This window comes from Macrobrachium rosenbergii, chromosome 15, assembly GCF_040412425.1.
Source record: "Macrobrachium rosenbergii isolate ZJJX-2024 chromosome 15, ASM4041242v1, whole genome shotgun sequence".
NCBI lineage: Eukaryota > Metazoa > Arthropoda > Malacostraca > Decapoda > Palaemonidae > Macrobrachium > Macrobrachium rosenbergii.
The window spans coordinates 26968843-26987535 of record NC_089755.1 but is presented as its reverse complement, the minus strand read 5'-3'; the positions used below and the strand labels follow the sequence as shown (position 1 = coordinate 26987535).

Here is an 18693-nt window from a genome sequence, read left to right as displayed (position 1 = left end):
CAAAGAACGCACCTAGCCGGAAATAAGGATTCAAAAATTGTTGAAAGTTGGCCGTGCGAAGTTTTTCCCAGTATTTACCAAATCATCATATCCTTTTCCATGTTTACATTTATTGACAGGTTCTCGTATATGAGGGAGTTCAGGATTCGTTTGTTTAACACCTGTTCTATAGTTATGACCACAATGAATATCTACCCTCACCCTCAACAGCCCCCATGTGCAGCAGACATATGACCCCAGGGCGATTAAAGTGTTCAGTCGTTTTTTAAATTGAAAAGGGAAGCCCCTAACCAAAGGGGGTTTCTCGGCAAGAACTTAACCTTTCCTCGTCCAGGGTCAAAATGAGCCCATGGACAGCAGCTTCACTGGACCTCATGTGGCTCTTAATTTTAGAATCAGTTATGACCCGGAAACGCTAAGTGGTTTAAAAAAAACATACACTTGTGTATACGGGATGTCTGTCATGTCTGTCCTTCTACTATACTAGCACTGCTGATTATTTATTTATATAATATATATATATATATATATATATATATATATATATATATATATATATATATAGATATATATATATATATATATATATAATATATATATATATACTACTGTATGTGAACATCCGTATTGGTGGGTTTGTTTGTTTGTTTCTGTCCCCCAATCCAAGATCACACGGTCTTCCAACACCTCTCCTGCTATTCTTGTAGCGCAAAAAAGGAAAAGGAAACAAAAAATTTGACTTCGTTAATCTCGACAGCTGTTAATTAGTTCTTGAGTATCCCCAGCATTGTTCTCTCTTAAGCGAGTTTTTCTTCCACCCTGGCCGAATCGTGACATGGCGGGTTCGAAAAACCCACATAGGGCACCAATCACCGTTTGTTAGTGGCAGTCACCATGGCTGGCGACCTTTCCCAGAGCTGGTGGTAGATAGCCTCCTGGCAAAACAGCTCTGATTAACTGAATTGCCTCCTTCTGTGGAGCTGCGCCGTCTTTTCACGGAAGTCCCCTACCCTGCCTTGGTCATTTATCTCTTTATTATTATTATTATTATTATTATTATTATTATTATTATTATTATTAAAATTAGTAGTTTTATTAGGCATTTTTAACCTATTAAAAGTCCACAGAAAGACGGGAGGGCATTGTTAACATATTTCATATGGGAAAAAAAGAAAAAATAATAATAATAATAATAATTCATAATAAAAAATAATAATAATAATAATAAATCTCAAGTCTACTCTACAATTCGACTTTATTTTCTTAGTCCACAAATGACCTTAAGTTTTCGGGGCATATATTGTAGTAGCACAAACCCCCTTAAATTTAGATAAAACTTATAGTTCTTATGCGTTATCAGTGATGATGTCCTCAGCAGTTGGTTAAGGTGTCAGAAGGCTCAATTATAAATCTGATGCTGAAAATCATTTTTAGACAAAGTTTATTTTACCTGTTGTCAAGCGCAGGCCATAAAAAGCTTTATTGCAGAAGGGACACATGTTAAATCAAAATGCTGAAAATCATTTTTAGACAAAGTTTATTTTACCTGTTTGTCAAGCGCAGGCCATAAAAAGCTTTATTGCAGAAGGGACACATGTTAAATCAAAACTGTAAAACATCAGTCAGCCAAATCGATGTTATAGTTTAAAACAAAACAAGTCAACAAGAGTAAATCTAAATTTGCAATACATACAACCCCCTTCCACACGCAAACAAGCCCGAGTTTGTTACCCGGACGAAAAATGATCAGTGGAGGTTCCCTTAACTCCCCATTGCTCCTCTGTTGACCTAACCACTAAATTGAGGTACCTGGTGGTCAATCATTGGTGGTGTACTACAGCTAGGTTAGGTAAAGACATGAGGCTTGCACTATCACCAAAATAATTGCTGAGAACTGGAAGATAAAATCCTCTACAGCCATTTCTTAAAGAGGTAGAGAGGCACCAGTAATATATGTATGAAGGCTATATGTGTGTGTATATATATATACATATATATTATACACATATATATATATATATATATTATACATAATACATTATTTATATACACAGTATGTATAGTATATATATATATATATATATATATATATATATATATATATATATATATATATAAATCAGAAAACAAACGTTCATGATAGTACAATGATTATGATGAAGCGAACACGATGTACCGGACCTAATGGTGAACATTTTAACTAATGAAGTTCTTAGAAAATAAATAAAAACAGATCCTTGTTGGCGTCCTGGTGAACAAGAAGAGGAGGCCCTAACAGAACGGGTGGCAGAATTGGCAATGAATGTCGACAGACATGTGTAAAGTTTGTGTCTCACATTTATGGAAATGTGAGAAGAGGAAGAAGGGCGAACAAAGTAAAAAAACATCAAATGCATTCACATGGAAACTGATAAAATATGCAGCAATAATCACACTCACACGAACAACTCTCACACACGCATTGAGACACGAAATGAGAGAGAGAGAGAGAGAGAGATTCTATAAAAACTGGTTTACTGCTAAGTACTGTGTGAGCAGGACAATAATAGCGCCGCCCTGAACTTCCATCCACCCTGAAACCTACTCTTCATCCGCCCACTCACCCACCCCCGCCCCAGGAGAGACCCACCCACTAACAGCGCTTCGCCTAAATTCTCAAATCTTTGTTCCAGTCAAGAGCACAATTGCAGAAGAAAAAAAGCCTTCTTTTTTTTCCTCAACGTCAGCACAACCTATCACGATGAAGGAAGCAGGGGTTCAAACTCTTCGTTTCCTCTTGGACAAAAAAATCTTTCTCCCTCTCCTCCTCTTCTCCATCTATGGATTACTCACACGCATATATATATATATATATATATATATATATATATATATATATATATATATATATATATATATATATATATATATATATATATATACATACATACATATATATATGCATGCATGCGTGTGTACAGGGATGTTTGTGTGCATTTTCCTTTTTTATAGGGGCATGGGTGAGAGCTAGAACGTTACCTCTTGTTAAACCTACTATCAGCCAAAATGTCGAACACGTAAAGCTGTTACATTTGATTGTGCATAAAAAACGGTGAAATTAGTATGGGATAATTCAGATATTCGCATTTGGTATATTAATTTCCTATCCATTTGCTGGTATATTGAATTAAAACATTTCGAAAATAGAATCCATATATGAACGTGTTCATATAATATAATCAATATAATTAACAAATGAAAGTTATTATTATTGTTAGCCAAGCCACCTCTTTGGAAAAGCCCGTGCTACCCAATGGGAACAGCTGCTTAGTACGGAAAAAGTATTACAGACGTAATGAATAAACCGTTTAGGACATGTGAGAAAGAAAATATAATAAGATAAAACTAACTATGAACTGAGACTCGAGTGAACTTACTGAAAAAAAAAAAAAAAAAAAAAAAGGCATTTGCGCCCCACTTCAACATCTGAAGTTCCGACGATTCAAAAAAGGGCATTTGCGCCCCACTTCAACTTCTGAAGTTCCGACGATTCTACTACATGACTACCGAAGATCACTCCATAATTTGGCCATGTCTTGAATATAGTTTGTATACAGTATAACATCCATATATTATATGTACTGTATATCCAAATAATTCACATAGCATATATTTATGTACATAGTTAAAAAAATGTCCATGTCAGAGACAGCATGCTAGTAAGAACTTTTTATAAAGAAAATTTAACATTATTATTATTATTGCAAATGTTCTTAGTATTATTGTTATGGTTTATTTGGAGCTCTATCATTATTGCTCATATTTTCAATTTTGCCCCAGAGTTACACCTTGAATACTCCGACATTTTTCAAAGGGTGGGCGTCGAAATCTGAATCACAAAAGAACCATGATGGTGAGACGAAAGTTCATAAGTTCCTACTAGCCACTGCTGTACCTTGGACATAAATTAAATAGAAAATAATTTTGATTCCCAGCCTAGCAAAAACCGCTAAGCTTGTGTTGGTATTACCGTCTGTCAAGTGTTGCCGCCTGTCAGCTATTTTAACTGAAAGTGTTTTGAATCAGTTCTCGGTAGCATTCAATTTTTTACTCTTATGAAACAGTGTAGATTTCTCCCTAAATTTTTTTCATCATCTCAGATGCGGGGGTTGATATTATAAGGCGTTGAGTTTTAAGATTAGCTTCGGCAGTTCAAAAATGTCACGAAGTTATTCGCAAGCTAGGATTCCAGTCCTCTGCCGAGAATTTCAGTTATTTACGAGAATGGTATACCAAGAAATTAAAGCCTTTCTGGTGTGTATTGCTATGGAATTTTCTCCCTTCATGAGTATTTCCTCTACTATTCCATCGGTCTCTCTTGCAATGGTCGATTTTGACTTTAGCAGAAATACCCTTCTGTCCCGGATAAATACAAGTATTCAGTACCCCTGAAATAGTTAATAACAGCTCTTCGGGTTTAAATTCATGTCCTGCATATTACGATAAAATCTTCTTCGATAAATAATTCAGCCATTTAACACATTATAAACGGTATGCACCCCATCGAATGACACCCTAATATATTTTTGTAAGTTCACTGCTTCGTATAAATACGGTATCGTAAATATATAAACTTATTCCGGACCAGTTCCGTCATTCACGTCCGAAATGCTTGAAAAAACGCACAATACTTGTTCCGACTGGAAGGACACACTGTAGACAACATAAGCAAGGAGAGGAGAACGATCTTGAAGGGTGGTCATCTCAGTCAACGCCCCAAACAAAAAAAAAAAGGAGTTCCAGATCCTTTTGAAAATTTACATAACCTCCACATGCCCAACAGCCTTTGACCTTTCCATAAGATGACTGAAATCCATTAATAATTAGCTTTTGAGAACTTGTAGACAACTGAACAAACGAACATACACTGGTAGATGAAATAACCTCAGTTTGAAAGCATATGAACCCAGGTGAGCAACAACTCTAGGCAAAAACAACAATAACAACAATACACAGCTTCAACCGACCTCCCACAATGCAAAATAAGCAAGCAAGGGATCCCGTGAGTCACTTTGAGGTGTTGGCATTTTTGGCAAGTCATGGCTCGAAACGCCTTTCATGAAAATAGGGATTTCGGGGACGGAGTTCCTTAGTGATGTGTCCCCGACAAAGACGATTGTGATTACATTCTCACTCCATTTATTACTGTCATCTTGGGCACGAGGGCGATTCGGCACCTTGAGTTGAACAGTGATAAAATAGACAATATATTTCACATGTGTAAATATTGTAAACCTTGGCTGAATGCACTGATTGCGTGAAGTACAACGACAAACAAAATATTTCAGTATAACTTGGTTAAAAAATAATCACGTAAACATTATAGGGTGATCAGTCAGTTTCCTCCCCGCCCCCTCCCCGACTCTCTCTCTCTCTCTCTCTCTCTCTCTCTCTCTCTCTCTCTCTCTCTCTCTCTCTCTCTCAAACAATTTCATTCATTTGAGTGAAATTGTTAGACAAAAAGTACATTACTTTGCAAGAGTATTTGCTTTCCAACCTCCGGAGAAATTATGAAACTTTTTCTTCGGTCCTTAGCTCAGACCTGCCGAAAGATGGCGGCCGTCAAAAGACCCGGAAATTCCTCGAGAGTTTAAGGTTTTCAGATCATGTTGCTCGAGATTTCATTGAATTATTGTGAGGAGATCAACGGTAAAGACAGAAAAGACAAGACATTGTTGCGATCTACATTTTCCTACTTTTAAGTTCAATTCCGCTATTTGCTTTTACAAACACAAGGCATATATATATTATATATATATGTATATATATATAAATATATACATAAATATATGAACATATAAGTTTATGTATGTATGTATGTATGTATATATATATATATATATATATATATATATATATATATATATATATATATATATGTGTGTGTGTGTGTGTATGAAAATATGTACAGTATATATATATATATATATATATATATATATATATATATATAAATATTTATATTTTATATATATAAATATTTATATTTTATATATATAATAAATATATATAGATATATATTTATATATATACATATAAATATATATATATATATGTGTATATATTATATATATATATATATATATATATATATATATATATATATATATATATATATATATATATATATATATATATATATATATATATATACATATATACGTATACACATTCAACAGCAACAGTTTTATTATAATTAGGTAATAATGTTGAAAGATAGAGAGAGCGAGAGAGAGATTTGCCTAAAATTAATTTTATAAAACAATGTGTAACAACTGTCTACTTTGGCTGTGCGACAGACCAGAGTCAATCTACCCCCAAACACTTAGCGAAGATTGTGAACATCAAAATGAGACAAATTAAGCTGTTCTTTATCGTCGCCTAAGAAATGTGACAAGAACTTTGAACAGTTTCCAGTTTTATCCACGAAAGTACAGTTCATATATAGAAGTATATGTGTACTGAATCCGTAAATGTAACCGTACAGGTGTGCCTGGCCATTCCTAGGAAGTTAGAAATACCAATTTTCTTTTTTTTTTTTTTTTTGCATTGCTAATTTCTAATTACTCAGCTTTAACTTGTTCTGTAGATGCTTTCTACAAATGGGTTTCATGCGCGGTTCGATAGCACTAGTGTACAAGAGATCGTTTGTCAGAGCCATTTATGAATTATTAGTAATGATATTTGTGATTCTTAGTAATGACATTGGACGTCTACTATGGCGACCTTTTTCCAAGGGAAGGACGCGATGGAAATCACAGTTGTACACTGAAGGTGTATCACAATTCTGAATGACTGAAAATCGGCAAGTTTCACAAGGGAGATATGATGGTGTTCCAAAAGCTCGTAATGATGATAGATGATCGCAATGACTGGCTACAAATAATCATAAGGGATCGGTGAGGTTAAGAATAAAATATCAAATTGAAATGCAGGCATGATGTGGCAGGAACTGTAAAACCTCAGAATATACTCTCTCTCTCTCTCTCTCTCTCTCTCTCTCTCTCTCTCTCTCTCTCTCTCTCTCTCTCTCTCTCTCTCTCACATAAACTACAATAAGCCTGATATAAGATATATTGTTTTTCATGTAGTAGTAGCTAAATTTTCAAATTAAAAGTGTTGCTTGATTTACTGAATGCAACAATTTATATATATGTATATGTAAGTGTGTGTCATGATAGGTCAGAGGTATCTCCGGAGACTTCCGCTGTTCATTTCTGAAAGATTCCTCTGGAAAGCATATCCCTAACATCTCTGGGAGCTACACATGGGTCAGTGTCGCCGTGGCTGAGTGGTACGGTGTTCGGCTGACGATTCCTGGGTCAGAGTTTGCTCCTAGGCCATAGCTATAAGTGGGTACCAGCATCATGTGATTTTTGTGGGGCTCTCCACCTTCACCACTTGTTTGTTGTTAGTATAGTTTTCTTGAATGTATAACCTCAGAAATTGACTCGGAATCATTAAGTTCAATGGTAAGTAAAGCGAAGTCCGTACGTCGACAGCTTCTGTCTGAAGTAAGACAGACATTATCTCTGGTTTTCTCTCTTTTATCTGCTTGTAATTGTGTAGTCAATGTTAAGAGACCACAACCGAATTCTTTAATTCCTTCAGAAACTGCTCCATGTTAGGAAGCTGGCTTCATTGTTTTCTTAGCTCGACAAACCACATTATATGAAGGCCATTTCCTTTATTGTTTATCTTAAGAGGTGCTAAATAAAGAACCCAATACGAAAATAAGATTGCAAAGGTAAATTATAAAAGAATTTAATTTTTTGCCGTCTCTCAAATCCTGGTAATGGTGGTCTGAGTGCACATGTAATTGTTTTTTGTTTGCGAGCGCCTATGATAAAAAATAAACTTTCGTGGTTCGCAGAGGGTCGGTAATTTTGCCACCAATCTCTTTATTCTTCACTTCTGTCAGCAAGTCAGAACCGTGAATCTTTGTGGAGGCGTTTGCTGGTAAACAGTTTTGAAAGGAAGGCTTCCTTGGGGATGGTGAAGCTCCATTCCAGGAGCACAAACATGCGTGACTGAGAGGTGCACACTAACACAGATGTAGCTACAGCTTATATACATGGCACTAATCATATAATTAACAAAGTGTTGTGTTTATCTGTCCTCCTTTTGTCATAGATAGAAAGGTAGATAGATAGACAGATTCATTTACCGCTTGAGTGAGAGACTGAATTCTGGTTATTCAGCTCGTCCTCTTATAATTAGTCTGTCGCTCTATCGCGCTTCTTTGTAAGGTATATAAATGACTGAATAACAGCACAAAAATGGAATAAGACAATAGTAGAAAACATATTCAGAAGAGTTAACAGGAAGATAGATTAAGTCGATATTCAACGGCAGACCACAAATTAACAATTTCAAAGAGAGAGAGGGAGAGAGAGAGAGAAACCACAAGCGCCAGCCTCTACTATAACCTTGGCATGGACTCAGGAAAGAATCTCCATCATTGAATATAGGACGCAGGGACTTTCCCTTCGTCTTCGTTGCCTCCTCCAGAACAGGCCTTTGCTGGATAATGGACTTCAGTGATATCCGAAGTGACGAGAGTGCGGTGCGTGTTGCGATTCTGACGTGTTGATGGTTTTCAGCGCGCGCGAATTGCATTCCAAAAACGCGGGAGTGTGGTGACCTCGCGACTGGAGGTCGGATTGGGCGTGGTCGCGCGGAGCCTATTTAAGGACCCGCCACACCTCTCCCGCTTCAGTCTACTCTGGGGGACGAGTTCGTCGAAGTACACTTCAGCATGAAGGCACTGGTACGAGATGGAATAGTGTTACGTGCTGTGGTTGGGGGGAGGGAGAGACGGGGTTGATGTGATGTAGCGGCTCCTCTGGTGATGATTCTGCAGAAAGTGACGGCAACTCAAAGCTCAAGGATAAATCTGAAAGATTTTGGATTTCCAGACGTGTACATATGTAATTGTGATGACGCAATATTCTGTCTGTATTTCATTTGTTGCACTCTGGAAAACAGCAACAATGAACTGAGATGCTATGGATTCTTATGACATGTATAGTGAGTGTCACTCAGCACAATACGAACGAAAGTTGTGATGCGGTTAAAAGGAACAGCAGTTGTGAAAAAAACAATCATATTTACATTGAACAGTTCTTATTGTAACGCATTTTTTTCAAGATAAAAGACTTCACAACAGTGAACGTTCTTTTAAAGCCTTTTCTCTGTGGACTATTGACAGCAGGTGAATTGCTGGCAAACGGAAAACAATAGGGTAGACTTTTCTTGATAATGCATGATGTCAGGAAGAGGTATTTGGTTGCATATTTTCATGTCAGTAACATCAGCAAGAGAGTGATTTAAATTTCTTTCAAGCAGTGAAAAAAAAGGTTAAAAAATAAATGTTAATAAACATATAAACACTAATATATCAACGGACAGCATCGGTAAAACCTTGTGCACAATACCGGAATTCTTTCCGTTATTAAATGTCGTCATCGTCAGAAGGATAAAGAAGAAAACTTATTCCGACAATGCATTTGTCTTATGAATTTATATATATATATATATATATATATATATATATATATATATATATATATATATATATATATATATATATATATATATATATATATACAGTATATATATACACACACATATATATATATGTATATATACATATGTATGTATATGTATAACATTACATTGTATATAAATATGCATGGATATATATATGTATATAAATTTTTATGTATATATTTACATTATATATAGCCTACATATATATATATATGCATACATTACACACATATGTATGCATGTATGTATATACAATATATATATGCATGAATATACATATATGTACAGGTATGTGTATATATGTATCCTTACACGTGTGTATATACGTATATTTGTAAATATGTATATATATATATATATATACGTATATATCTATATATGTATACACATATATTCATATGTATATACTGTATACATAGATATACGTATATATATCTACATATATTTATATGAATATACATATTTTTATATACATTCACAAACATATTTTTGTATATATGTATCTATACACATACAGTATATATACATATACATATTTATGTATATATACACGAGCATATATATGTATATATACATGTGTATGTAAATTTTATATGTATATTTAATATTTATATATATATATATATATATATATATATATATATATATATATATATATATACACACACACACATACACACCCTTAACATCCTTGCTGTCAGTATATTATTTTGTAAGTCAAAAGTGGACCGGTTTGTACACTGCACCGCCCTCTCTAAATTATTTGGCGTTGGTAATCGCTGAATAAAAATCAATGGGTTCTGTATACCGAATAATGTTCGTCTCACTTTTCTGGGCAGAGCCACAAGACAACTACTACTTCTGCTCCTGCATTATTGATAAGGATATTATAGTCTGTTCTTTTTGGAGTTGACGGTAAATATGAGCAGGCGATATTATTGAAGCTGCCCTCTTTCTTCTGGCTGGTTGCAGAATGTAGTAATAAAATTTGGTTGCGGAATCTCTCTTCATTTTTAAATAATGTATTATCTTGTATGATTTTGCTGACTAACGAGACAATGATCGCACACGCAATGAATAAAAAAGGAGCAAGGGAAAGATATAAGCGCAAAAACATTTCGACGATTGTTTATATTAGCTTCAAAGATATTGTCTGTGAATAATTTACCGTCAACTAAAAAAGGGAATAAAAAAATTTATGAGAACCGGTTGTAACGAAAATCATAACAAAAATCTTGACCGGAATGGTATCATGGATGAGAATCGTCATGCGGGGTTGGTTTTTCTCTCGGGAAGGATTCGTTGTAGATAAGTTTTTATTAGCGATTTGAAAACCAATTTGAATAATGAATATGAATATCGAAGTCAACTTGAAGTCGCTCTCTGACAAAGTCTGTAAAAAAAGATTTGATTCATTGGTAAATTCTTTCAAGATTAACTTTGATTCACTTGTCAGTAATTTTGTTAAATTTTTTGAAAATATTTGGTTAATACTATCATATTTGACTAAGAGTTAACCACTCATAAATTTTATCTGAAATTAATATAGACTATAGAAAACTTAACAAAATCTACACTTAACTTCTTGCTGATAAAATTTATCACATTAAAATTTTCATTGCTAACCTGTTAAAAGCTGCTGTATTTCTTCTGTTATGGTGAAAGTCTTAATTTTTATTTGAAGGCCCAAAACTTCAGCCTTTGAACTGGTTTCGACGCAGCGAAAGATTTGTTAAGAAATTATATACCGTAAACCGAAACAAAAAGTCATATCATAAAAAAAAAGTTACTCGAATTAAATCGATAAAGAAAATTTACTGGGCACTTGAATTAAAGAGAGATGAGGTTTTTGAATGGCAGGTGAGATTTATTTTGACGGAAAACAAAGATTACCCCCTAGAAAGTAAGTCATGGCCATATAGAATTTAAGATGAATGGAAATTAATCAGTAATTTGAACGAGAGTGAAGATAGGAAGGCAGAGATCGGAAATGAAAGAGTGACAATAGAAAACCGTGAGCGCAAAATTAATGCCTTACTCTAAATGTTAGCGGAAATAGTTATTTCTGACTAAGAAAACTAAATGAGGGTTGCGGAGAGAAGCTTTGGTAAAGGAAATATCAAATCGTATATTAATATATCAGATGAATAAGTCCAGATAAAGATCGTACAATAAACAATAGGTCAGTTTCAAATGTCAGAAGAAAAAACCGTTAATAACATGGAGTAAAACTGATAAAGAATGTGTATGTAAATCAGTAAGTTGACATATTCAGTACAAATGCGACAGAAAAATTAGAACTGGGTGACAATCAAGGACATACTGTACAGACGTTGGACACAGGGAAGACAGCCGGAAGTGAAATTCGTAAAGAAATATTTTAAAACAAAGCAGAGAAAAGGGACAAAAAATAGATGTGAAGGTTACCGGAAAAGCAGAAATATAAAAGATATGTATAAAAAATCTCAGTTGTCTGGAGAAAGTAATGTCTCAGGGTGGATTTAGTGTATCAGTTCAAATAACTATAAAACATTCAGTGTGTGCATACCTCCGCCTGGGCAAATAATAATAATGATAATGTCTGCAAATGGATCTACATCCATTTTAAATTCTAACCAAATATTCTTTGGGCCACACGGCACCCTTCAAGTTAAAATTTCATTTAGAATCCATCAATAACATTTCGAGATATATTATTGACAGGTAGACAGATACACAGACAACTTCTTTTGCAAAGGTAATAATGATTAGATGCAAATGCATTAATAACTCGGAGACAGCTTCAAAGCCGTTATGGCTGTCAAAGTAAAATAAAGAACTTTGCCAAAAAGGAATGAGAATTTTCCTCTCTTTTTGCAGCCCAAAGAAACCATTTTTATTTGCGGAGCATAGATATCTCGAAGAATTTTTATTAGTACCTCAGTTTTTTCATCATTTAGACCCTACAAATAAAGTTGTCAGTAGTTAGTAACTTTCGCTGTTAGGTAGATACCTTACCTCTCTATATTATATTAAACCTTAAACATAGTCATTTTATACCGTTAGCGACCTGATCCTATCTCTTCATGCTGCTCTGCATTATTGTGTGCTCGTGTTTTGGTAAAAGTCAGATGGATGATTAGTAAGCATGAGGTATCACTCATTTTTTTTTAGTTCATATTCGATCTTGAAGAGTAATAATTCCCTATCTTGCCTTACACACCAGCTAATCCACGATTTGACTTTTGAATTGAAGGCTGTGATTGATAGTCATTTTTGACAGTTGGAAATTTTTATTTTTCTAGATTTTACTTGTTTGTGTTTTATTTATCGAAGATTTCACGCCTCAAAAGTCCTGAATTCATGCAAGAGATTTCTGGCTAATATTTATGTGTTCATAAAAGATTTAACTGGTTTAAAACTGCGAATTTATAGAGATTGTTCATTAAAGAATAAACTTCCTGTTTAGACTAATATTGACTCGTTGAAAATTGCATGTCTGTATAAGAATAAACTATCCTGTTTAGAAATATATATTACTATATATATATATATGTCGAATATAATGCAATTATATATATATATATATATATATATATATATATATATATATATATATATATATATATACATATTGTTACAATATAACTTCAGTGTCATTATTTCTGTTGTTGAACTGAAAAATCTGGCAAATTTGGTTTCCAACGTAAGACCGCCTATATTATCAAGAGTGAAAATCTTGGAATCTCTATCTCTCTCTCTCAATTAAATTTACTTTTCCAGTACCACGTTCTTTGTCCGCGTATTCGGCGCCAATATTATTATTATTATTATTATTATTATTATTATTATTATTATTATTATTATTATTATTATTATTCCTCTGTGGAGAAGTAAAGAGAGATTAACATCCTTCACATGGGTAGGAAGTTTCGAGATCAAAACTTTCCGTTCATTCTTTCTCGATTTGTCTGACATTTATGGGCCCAGTGCCGATACCGAGTAATATCAATACAGGTGAAGTAATGAGCCCTCTAGATGAACTGGAAGGATTTTGATACCCTCTTGTAGGACACAGTTGACTTCTCAGCCCACCCTAGGACATTACAATGAGACCAGGTAGTCTTTCGTACGTAATTCAAGTAACTTTGGGACAACGGTAGCATAATCATGGTACATTTTGGTATGTGTTATACCGGAAGACCATCAGGGATATATGATATGGACGGGTCCAGTGATAACTGGAATATTATGTAGTGAACTGGATAGCAACAGAATGACTGGAACGTTACTCAGTTGCATTTGATAGCTACTGGATGACTGCCTCATATGTCAGCTGCGCTTGATAGCAATAGGGCAGCAAGAACTTAAATAAACTAGCTAACAGCACGATGTTACATTACTAAAGTTAAATGGATGGGATCAGAATGACTGGAACAGAGCTTAAACGACTGGATAGCAACGGGATGGCTGGAACGCTACGCAAATTATCTCATTAACAAGATGACGGAAACATTCATTAAATGCTCTTGATAGCAACAAGGGGACTGGAGCGGTCATCAAATGAACGGGATAACAACAGGATGACTGGAACTTGACTAAAATAAAGTGGATAGTAACGGGATGACCTAACATTCATCAAATGCGCTTGATACCAAAAGGATGACTAAACTTTCACCAGCAACAGCAGTGTAAGGACTGGGATATTGCTGTAAGGAGCAAGATATCAATAAGATAGCCGGAACATTACTCAAAGGCATTTATAACATCGAGATGACTGAAACATTCAGTGAATGCACTTAATAGCAACAAGGAGTCCGAAACCCTCGTCAAATGAACTGGATAGCATCTGGAACATTACTATATTGAACTTGAAAGCGACAGGATGACCAGAACAATACTCAGATACGCTTGATAGCAACAGAATGATTGGAACGTTATTCAAATGGACTTTATAGCGACAGAATGACTGGAATATTACTCAGGTTCTCTTGATAGCAACTGTACGACGGAAACATTACTAAATTACAGTTGATAACGACAGAACTAATAGAGAAATAGTCAGATGCACGTGATAGCAACAAAATGACTGGAACATTAATCAGGTTCACTTAATAATAACAAAATGACAAGAACATAACTAAAATGAATTGGATCGCGCCGCACAACAATCGGACTGAAACATTACTCAAATGAACTTCATAGCAGCATGATATTAGACCATGACTAAAATAGGGTTGAAAAAGTTTTTGTTCTCAAAAATATGAATTGAGGAAGCTTCTTACAAGTGGCAATTGTAAAATACCACAGTATTTCTTGTAAAATGATTATATATTCAATACGTTGTATCCTGTACGATATCTAAACGTAGGTTTCCAGCAGAGAAGAACAAGAGGATAGAATACAGTAAATGAGGTAAATTCAGCAGTCTGAATGAAACTCATTCATTTAAGCAAATTGAATGTTTCATAAATTCAGCGGCTAAATTGATGCATATGCAATCATATATATATATATATATATATATATATATATATATATATATATATATATATATATATATATATATATATTATATGTAATGCTTGTCTGTGACTGAAAAAAGCAGCAAAAGTTTTGCTGTGACTGAGAATGTTAATTTCCAAGGACGATGTTTAAGGTCTAAGGTCTGTGCAAACATGAAAGGAAAGAATTTAGTAAATGTATAATTGGTAATGCATTGCATTGATGACTTTAGATACCTAAGGGCTTATTGATCTGTTACCATGATTCTCTTTCCAGGTGTTGTTGTTATCATTAATCTCGGTATGTTGGTGCAAGCCAACGACTGTTGTGAACTTCAGCCCAGTAGGAAATACCCCGGGCGTAGCCCCTGGGTTTGCCTATGCCTTCCGGGCTCCAGCCCCACTTTATAAATCGAATCCCGTCATCACAGGGGTTCATCCTCCTATACAGGACCCTCCTAGTAATGGGATTTCAGCCCCTGAAGAAGAGACCCCGACTGTCCTGAAGACTCAGTATCACAGTCAGGATTTGCTTGGACAATATGCCTTTGGTTACGTAGGAGACGCTACCATAGCCCATGAGGTTAGGACTCGGGACGGAGCTGTTAGGGGCTCATACACGTATCTAGATGCAAATGGGGAGCTGCAGACGGCTAACTACATAGCGGATGACAATGGCTTTCGAGTGGAGGCCACTAATCTCCCATCAGCACCTACAGCTCCTGCAATGCCAAAAATGCTTCTACCTGAACCAGTTAAACCCACCCCAGAGGTTGAGGCTGCAACTGCTGCTCACTTGAAGGCTGTTGCCGAAATCAAAGCAGCGCGCCATACCTTAGAAGTTGAAGAGGCAGCAGCTGCTCATTTAAAGGCTGTTGCTGAAATCAAAGCAGCCAGAAGCAGACGTTCTCAGACCTCTGGGGCTGCAGTCAACAAAGTTCACTCCTCTTCAGTTCCCCTGGAAATGTCTTATGTGCCTTTTGCAGCTCCATCACTAAATATAATTAAACCTCATCCTACTTTGATCAAAGCTCTGCCAAGTCCATACTCTGAAGCAGTTCCTTCTCAAGACCCTTCCCAATTCCATTCCCATAAGGAATCAGGTGGTTTTAAATATGGGTATGGAGGCGGCCATTCTTTGGAGCATGAGGTCGAGTTACCTGATGGCGTCACCAGGGGATCATACACATACATTGATACCAATGGCAAAGTACGGAGGGTTTCGTATATTGCTGATGATGAGTTCGGTTTTAGGGGGTTTCCCAAAACCCCATATGATCCTTGGGCTCCTAAAACATATGTAGCGTAATTTTCTTTTTTAAGTTCTAAGACCTTAAAGCTAAGCACAACATGCAGATACAGAACTCTTTTCAAGAAAGATTCTAATGAAGAGCAGAACACTTTTTGTTAGTGAATTTTCTCAGCATTTTTACTTATAGGGTCTGTGCAGTTATGTGAATTAGCACGGCTGTCAGTGGGAACTGTCAACAAACAAGTGAATATCATATTGGTAATAAAAAATGTTCCTATTATCAGGCTCTATGTAATTTATCTGAATACCTACGACTGTCACTGAACACCATCTACACGAAGGTGAACACTTTTTTTGCTGTGTTTATGCAGACCTACCTTCAGTTGGGTTATTCTCTGGTTCCAGTCTCCTGTATCTGCTGGTCCAGCCGTCTGCATGACGGCAGGACTGATAAATCCTTAAAGACATTCCTTGGAGAGTCATTCATTTCAGTTAATTTATTGTAGATTTAGCCATGTGTGGGAAGCCCAAGTCCTGCCTCGAAGATTGATAGCTTCTGGAGCATTGGTTATTCATAAAAAAAGAAAATGGTATTTTAGCTCAAAATAATTCTACCTTTCACGCAGCAAATATAGGAAAGTAAACAAAACAAGAAACATTAAAGCATAAATTTAGAGGCACAAAGAATGGGGTTGTCACGCATACAGCAGTGTATAACGAAAAATAAATTGTAGTTCAGATCAAATCTATTTTTAAATTTTGTAAATAAACTCTTTTGAAGAAATTGTATTTTATTAATACCTATTCTTATATTCTATTCCTCTTTGTATAAGTGAAATTTCTTTGTTCACCTTGCTTCGTCTAACCAAGGGGTTGCTTACAACAAACAGTCATCGTCATATCAAGAGTGCTAGTATATGTATTGATTAAATTTCAGATTTATTACAAAGAACGGTATACGTATTAGTAAGCTACGATGTTGTTTTCATTTGAAAAATATTTTTTGTTCTTATGAAGGAATTAAAATTTGGAAAATTGTAGAGTATAAAAAATATGAATAATGTTGTCTCAGATTCAGATATGAAGATTGCAGTGCTTAAAATATGAAAATTATGAATATATCAAAGTAAGACTGAAGTAAATTCGAAAAGAGAGAAGCGTTACAAACATGGAGGTACCGTATGCAAAAATAGCCATGATTTCTTAAATTCTTTACTGGCTTACAAACTAAACCTTGTATTTTCTGTTTTAAAATATTTATTGATATGTCAAATGAAAACAAACGTTGGAGGAATGGATTAAAATGAAAGAAATGTAAGTAAATAAAAGCGAGGAAAAATAAAACAAAATAAATAGACAATTGAACAAACTAAAATGAATAAAGATAGGGAAATAACAATGAATAAAAGTAAACAAGTACGAACATAACAAATAAATTAATGGCTAGATAAGTTAAAGTGAACAAAGGAAAGCAAATAAAATTACTATAAAACAGAATAAATGAATAGATAAAAGGACAAATCAAGAGAAAACACTTCTGACTTCCTTCCAGATAGATAGATCGTTAGGCCAAGGTTCTGACACCTGAGAGAATTTCTAAATCTGTCTTTGATAAATCCTTGCTTGAGGAGATATGCCACTTTTTTTAACATCTTTCTACTAGCTCTGAACAACTTTACAATATCTATGGCGGAAATGAAGACCTGCGCATTCTTGCTTTTGTGACATCGCCTACCAGTCATTTTAGACATCAGTTTTGCATGATATAAGGGAAAAAATTTGCTTCTGTGCCTGAAATCTTGCTCTTGTCACACCGTTTGTTGTATGGAATCGAAGACATAAAAATGATCTTATTTTGAGTGTGATTGCAGGTAATGTATTTAAAAAATGAACTTAAAACCAAAAAAACCGTTTCCGGTTGATGAAGTCGATTGATTCGCAATGTAGCAGAAACCTTGCAACTTCAAAGTGTAGTTCAGCAAGACAGTAATAAGATTTTCCAGAAATTGCGAGTGCAAGGTTACTGAGATTGATTTTTGCAAGTGCAAATAAATACAGTTACAACTAGTGGTTACAGGGAAGGGAGCAGGAACGTTATGATGAACACCAAGAGTCGAAAGGTTCCTTTTTGCAACCTCCTTCTATAAACCCCATTGTCACCTTGCAGAATGACTTGATATTCCTTTCTTTTGATGTTTAATAATCAGTCGTGAAAACCCCAGTCAATGACAGTTTTTAGCAAACCTTGAAACTATATCACATTATTTACCGGCTAATTCATTTGTAATTATCCACCGTCCCTGTAACAAAATACTGTTTCGGTCATGTTTCCGCTTTGACCTTGAACTAAAGCCTCATTTTATTCAT

General features: G+C 35.0%; 1 protein-coding gene across 1 annotated transcript; it reads left to right on the top strand.

Annotated features, from left to right (window-relative positions):
* Window positions 1–8663: 8663 nt before the first annotated feature.
* LOC136846476 (uncharacterized) lies at window positions 8664–17110 on the top strand. Its single transcript, XM_067117284.1, has 2 exons — window positions 8664–8809; window positions 15352–17110. The coding sequence occupies exons 1-2, from the start codon at window positions 8798–8800 to the stop codon at window positions 16381–16383; spliced, it is 1044 nt and encodes a 347-aa protein (XP_066973385.1). The 5' UTR covers window positions 8664–8797; the 3' UTR covers window positions 16384–17110.
* Window positions 17111–18693: the final 1583 nt, after the last annotated feature.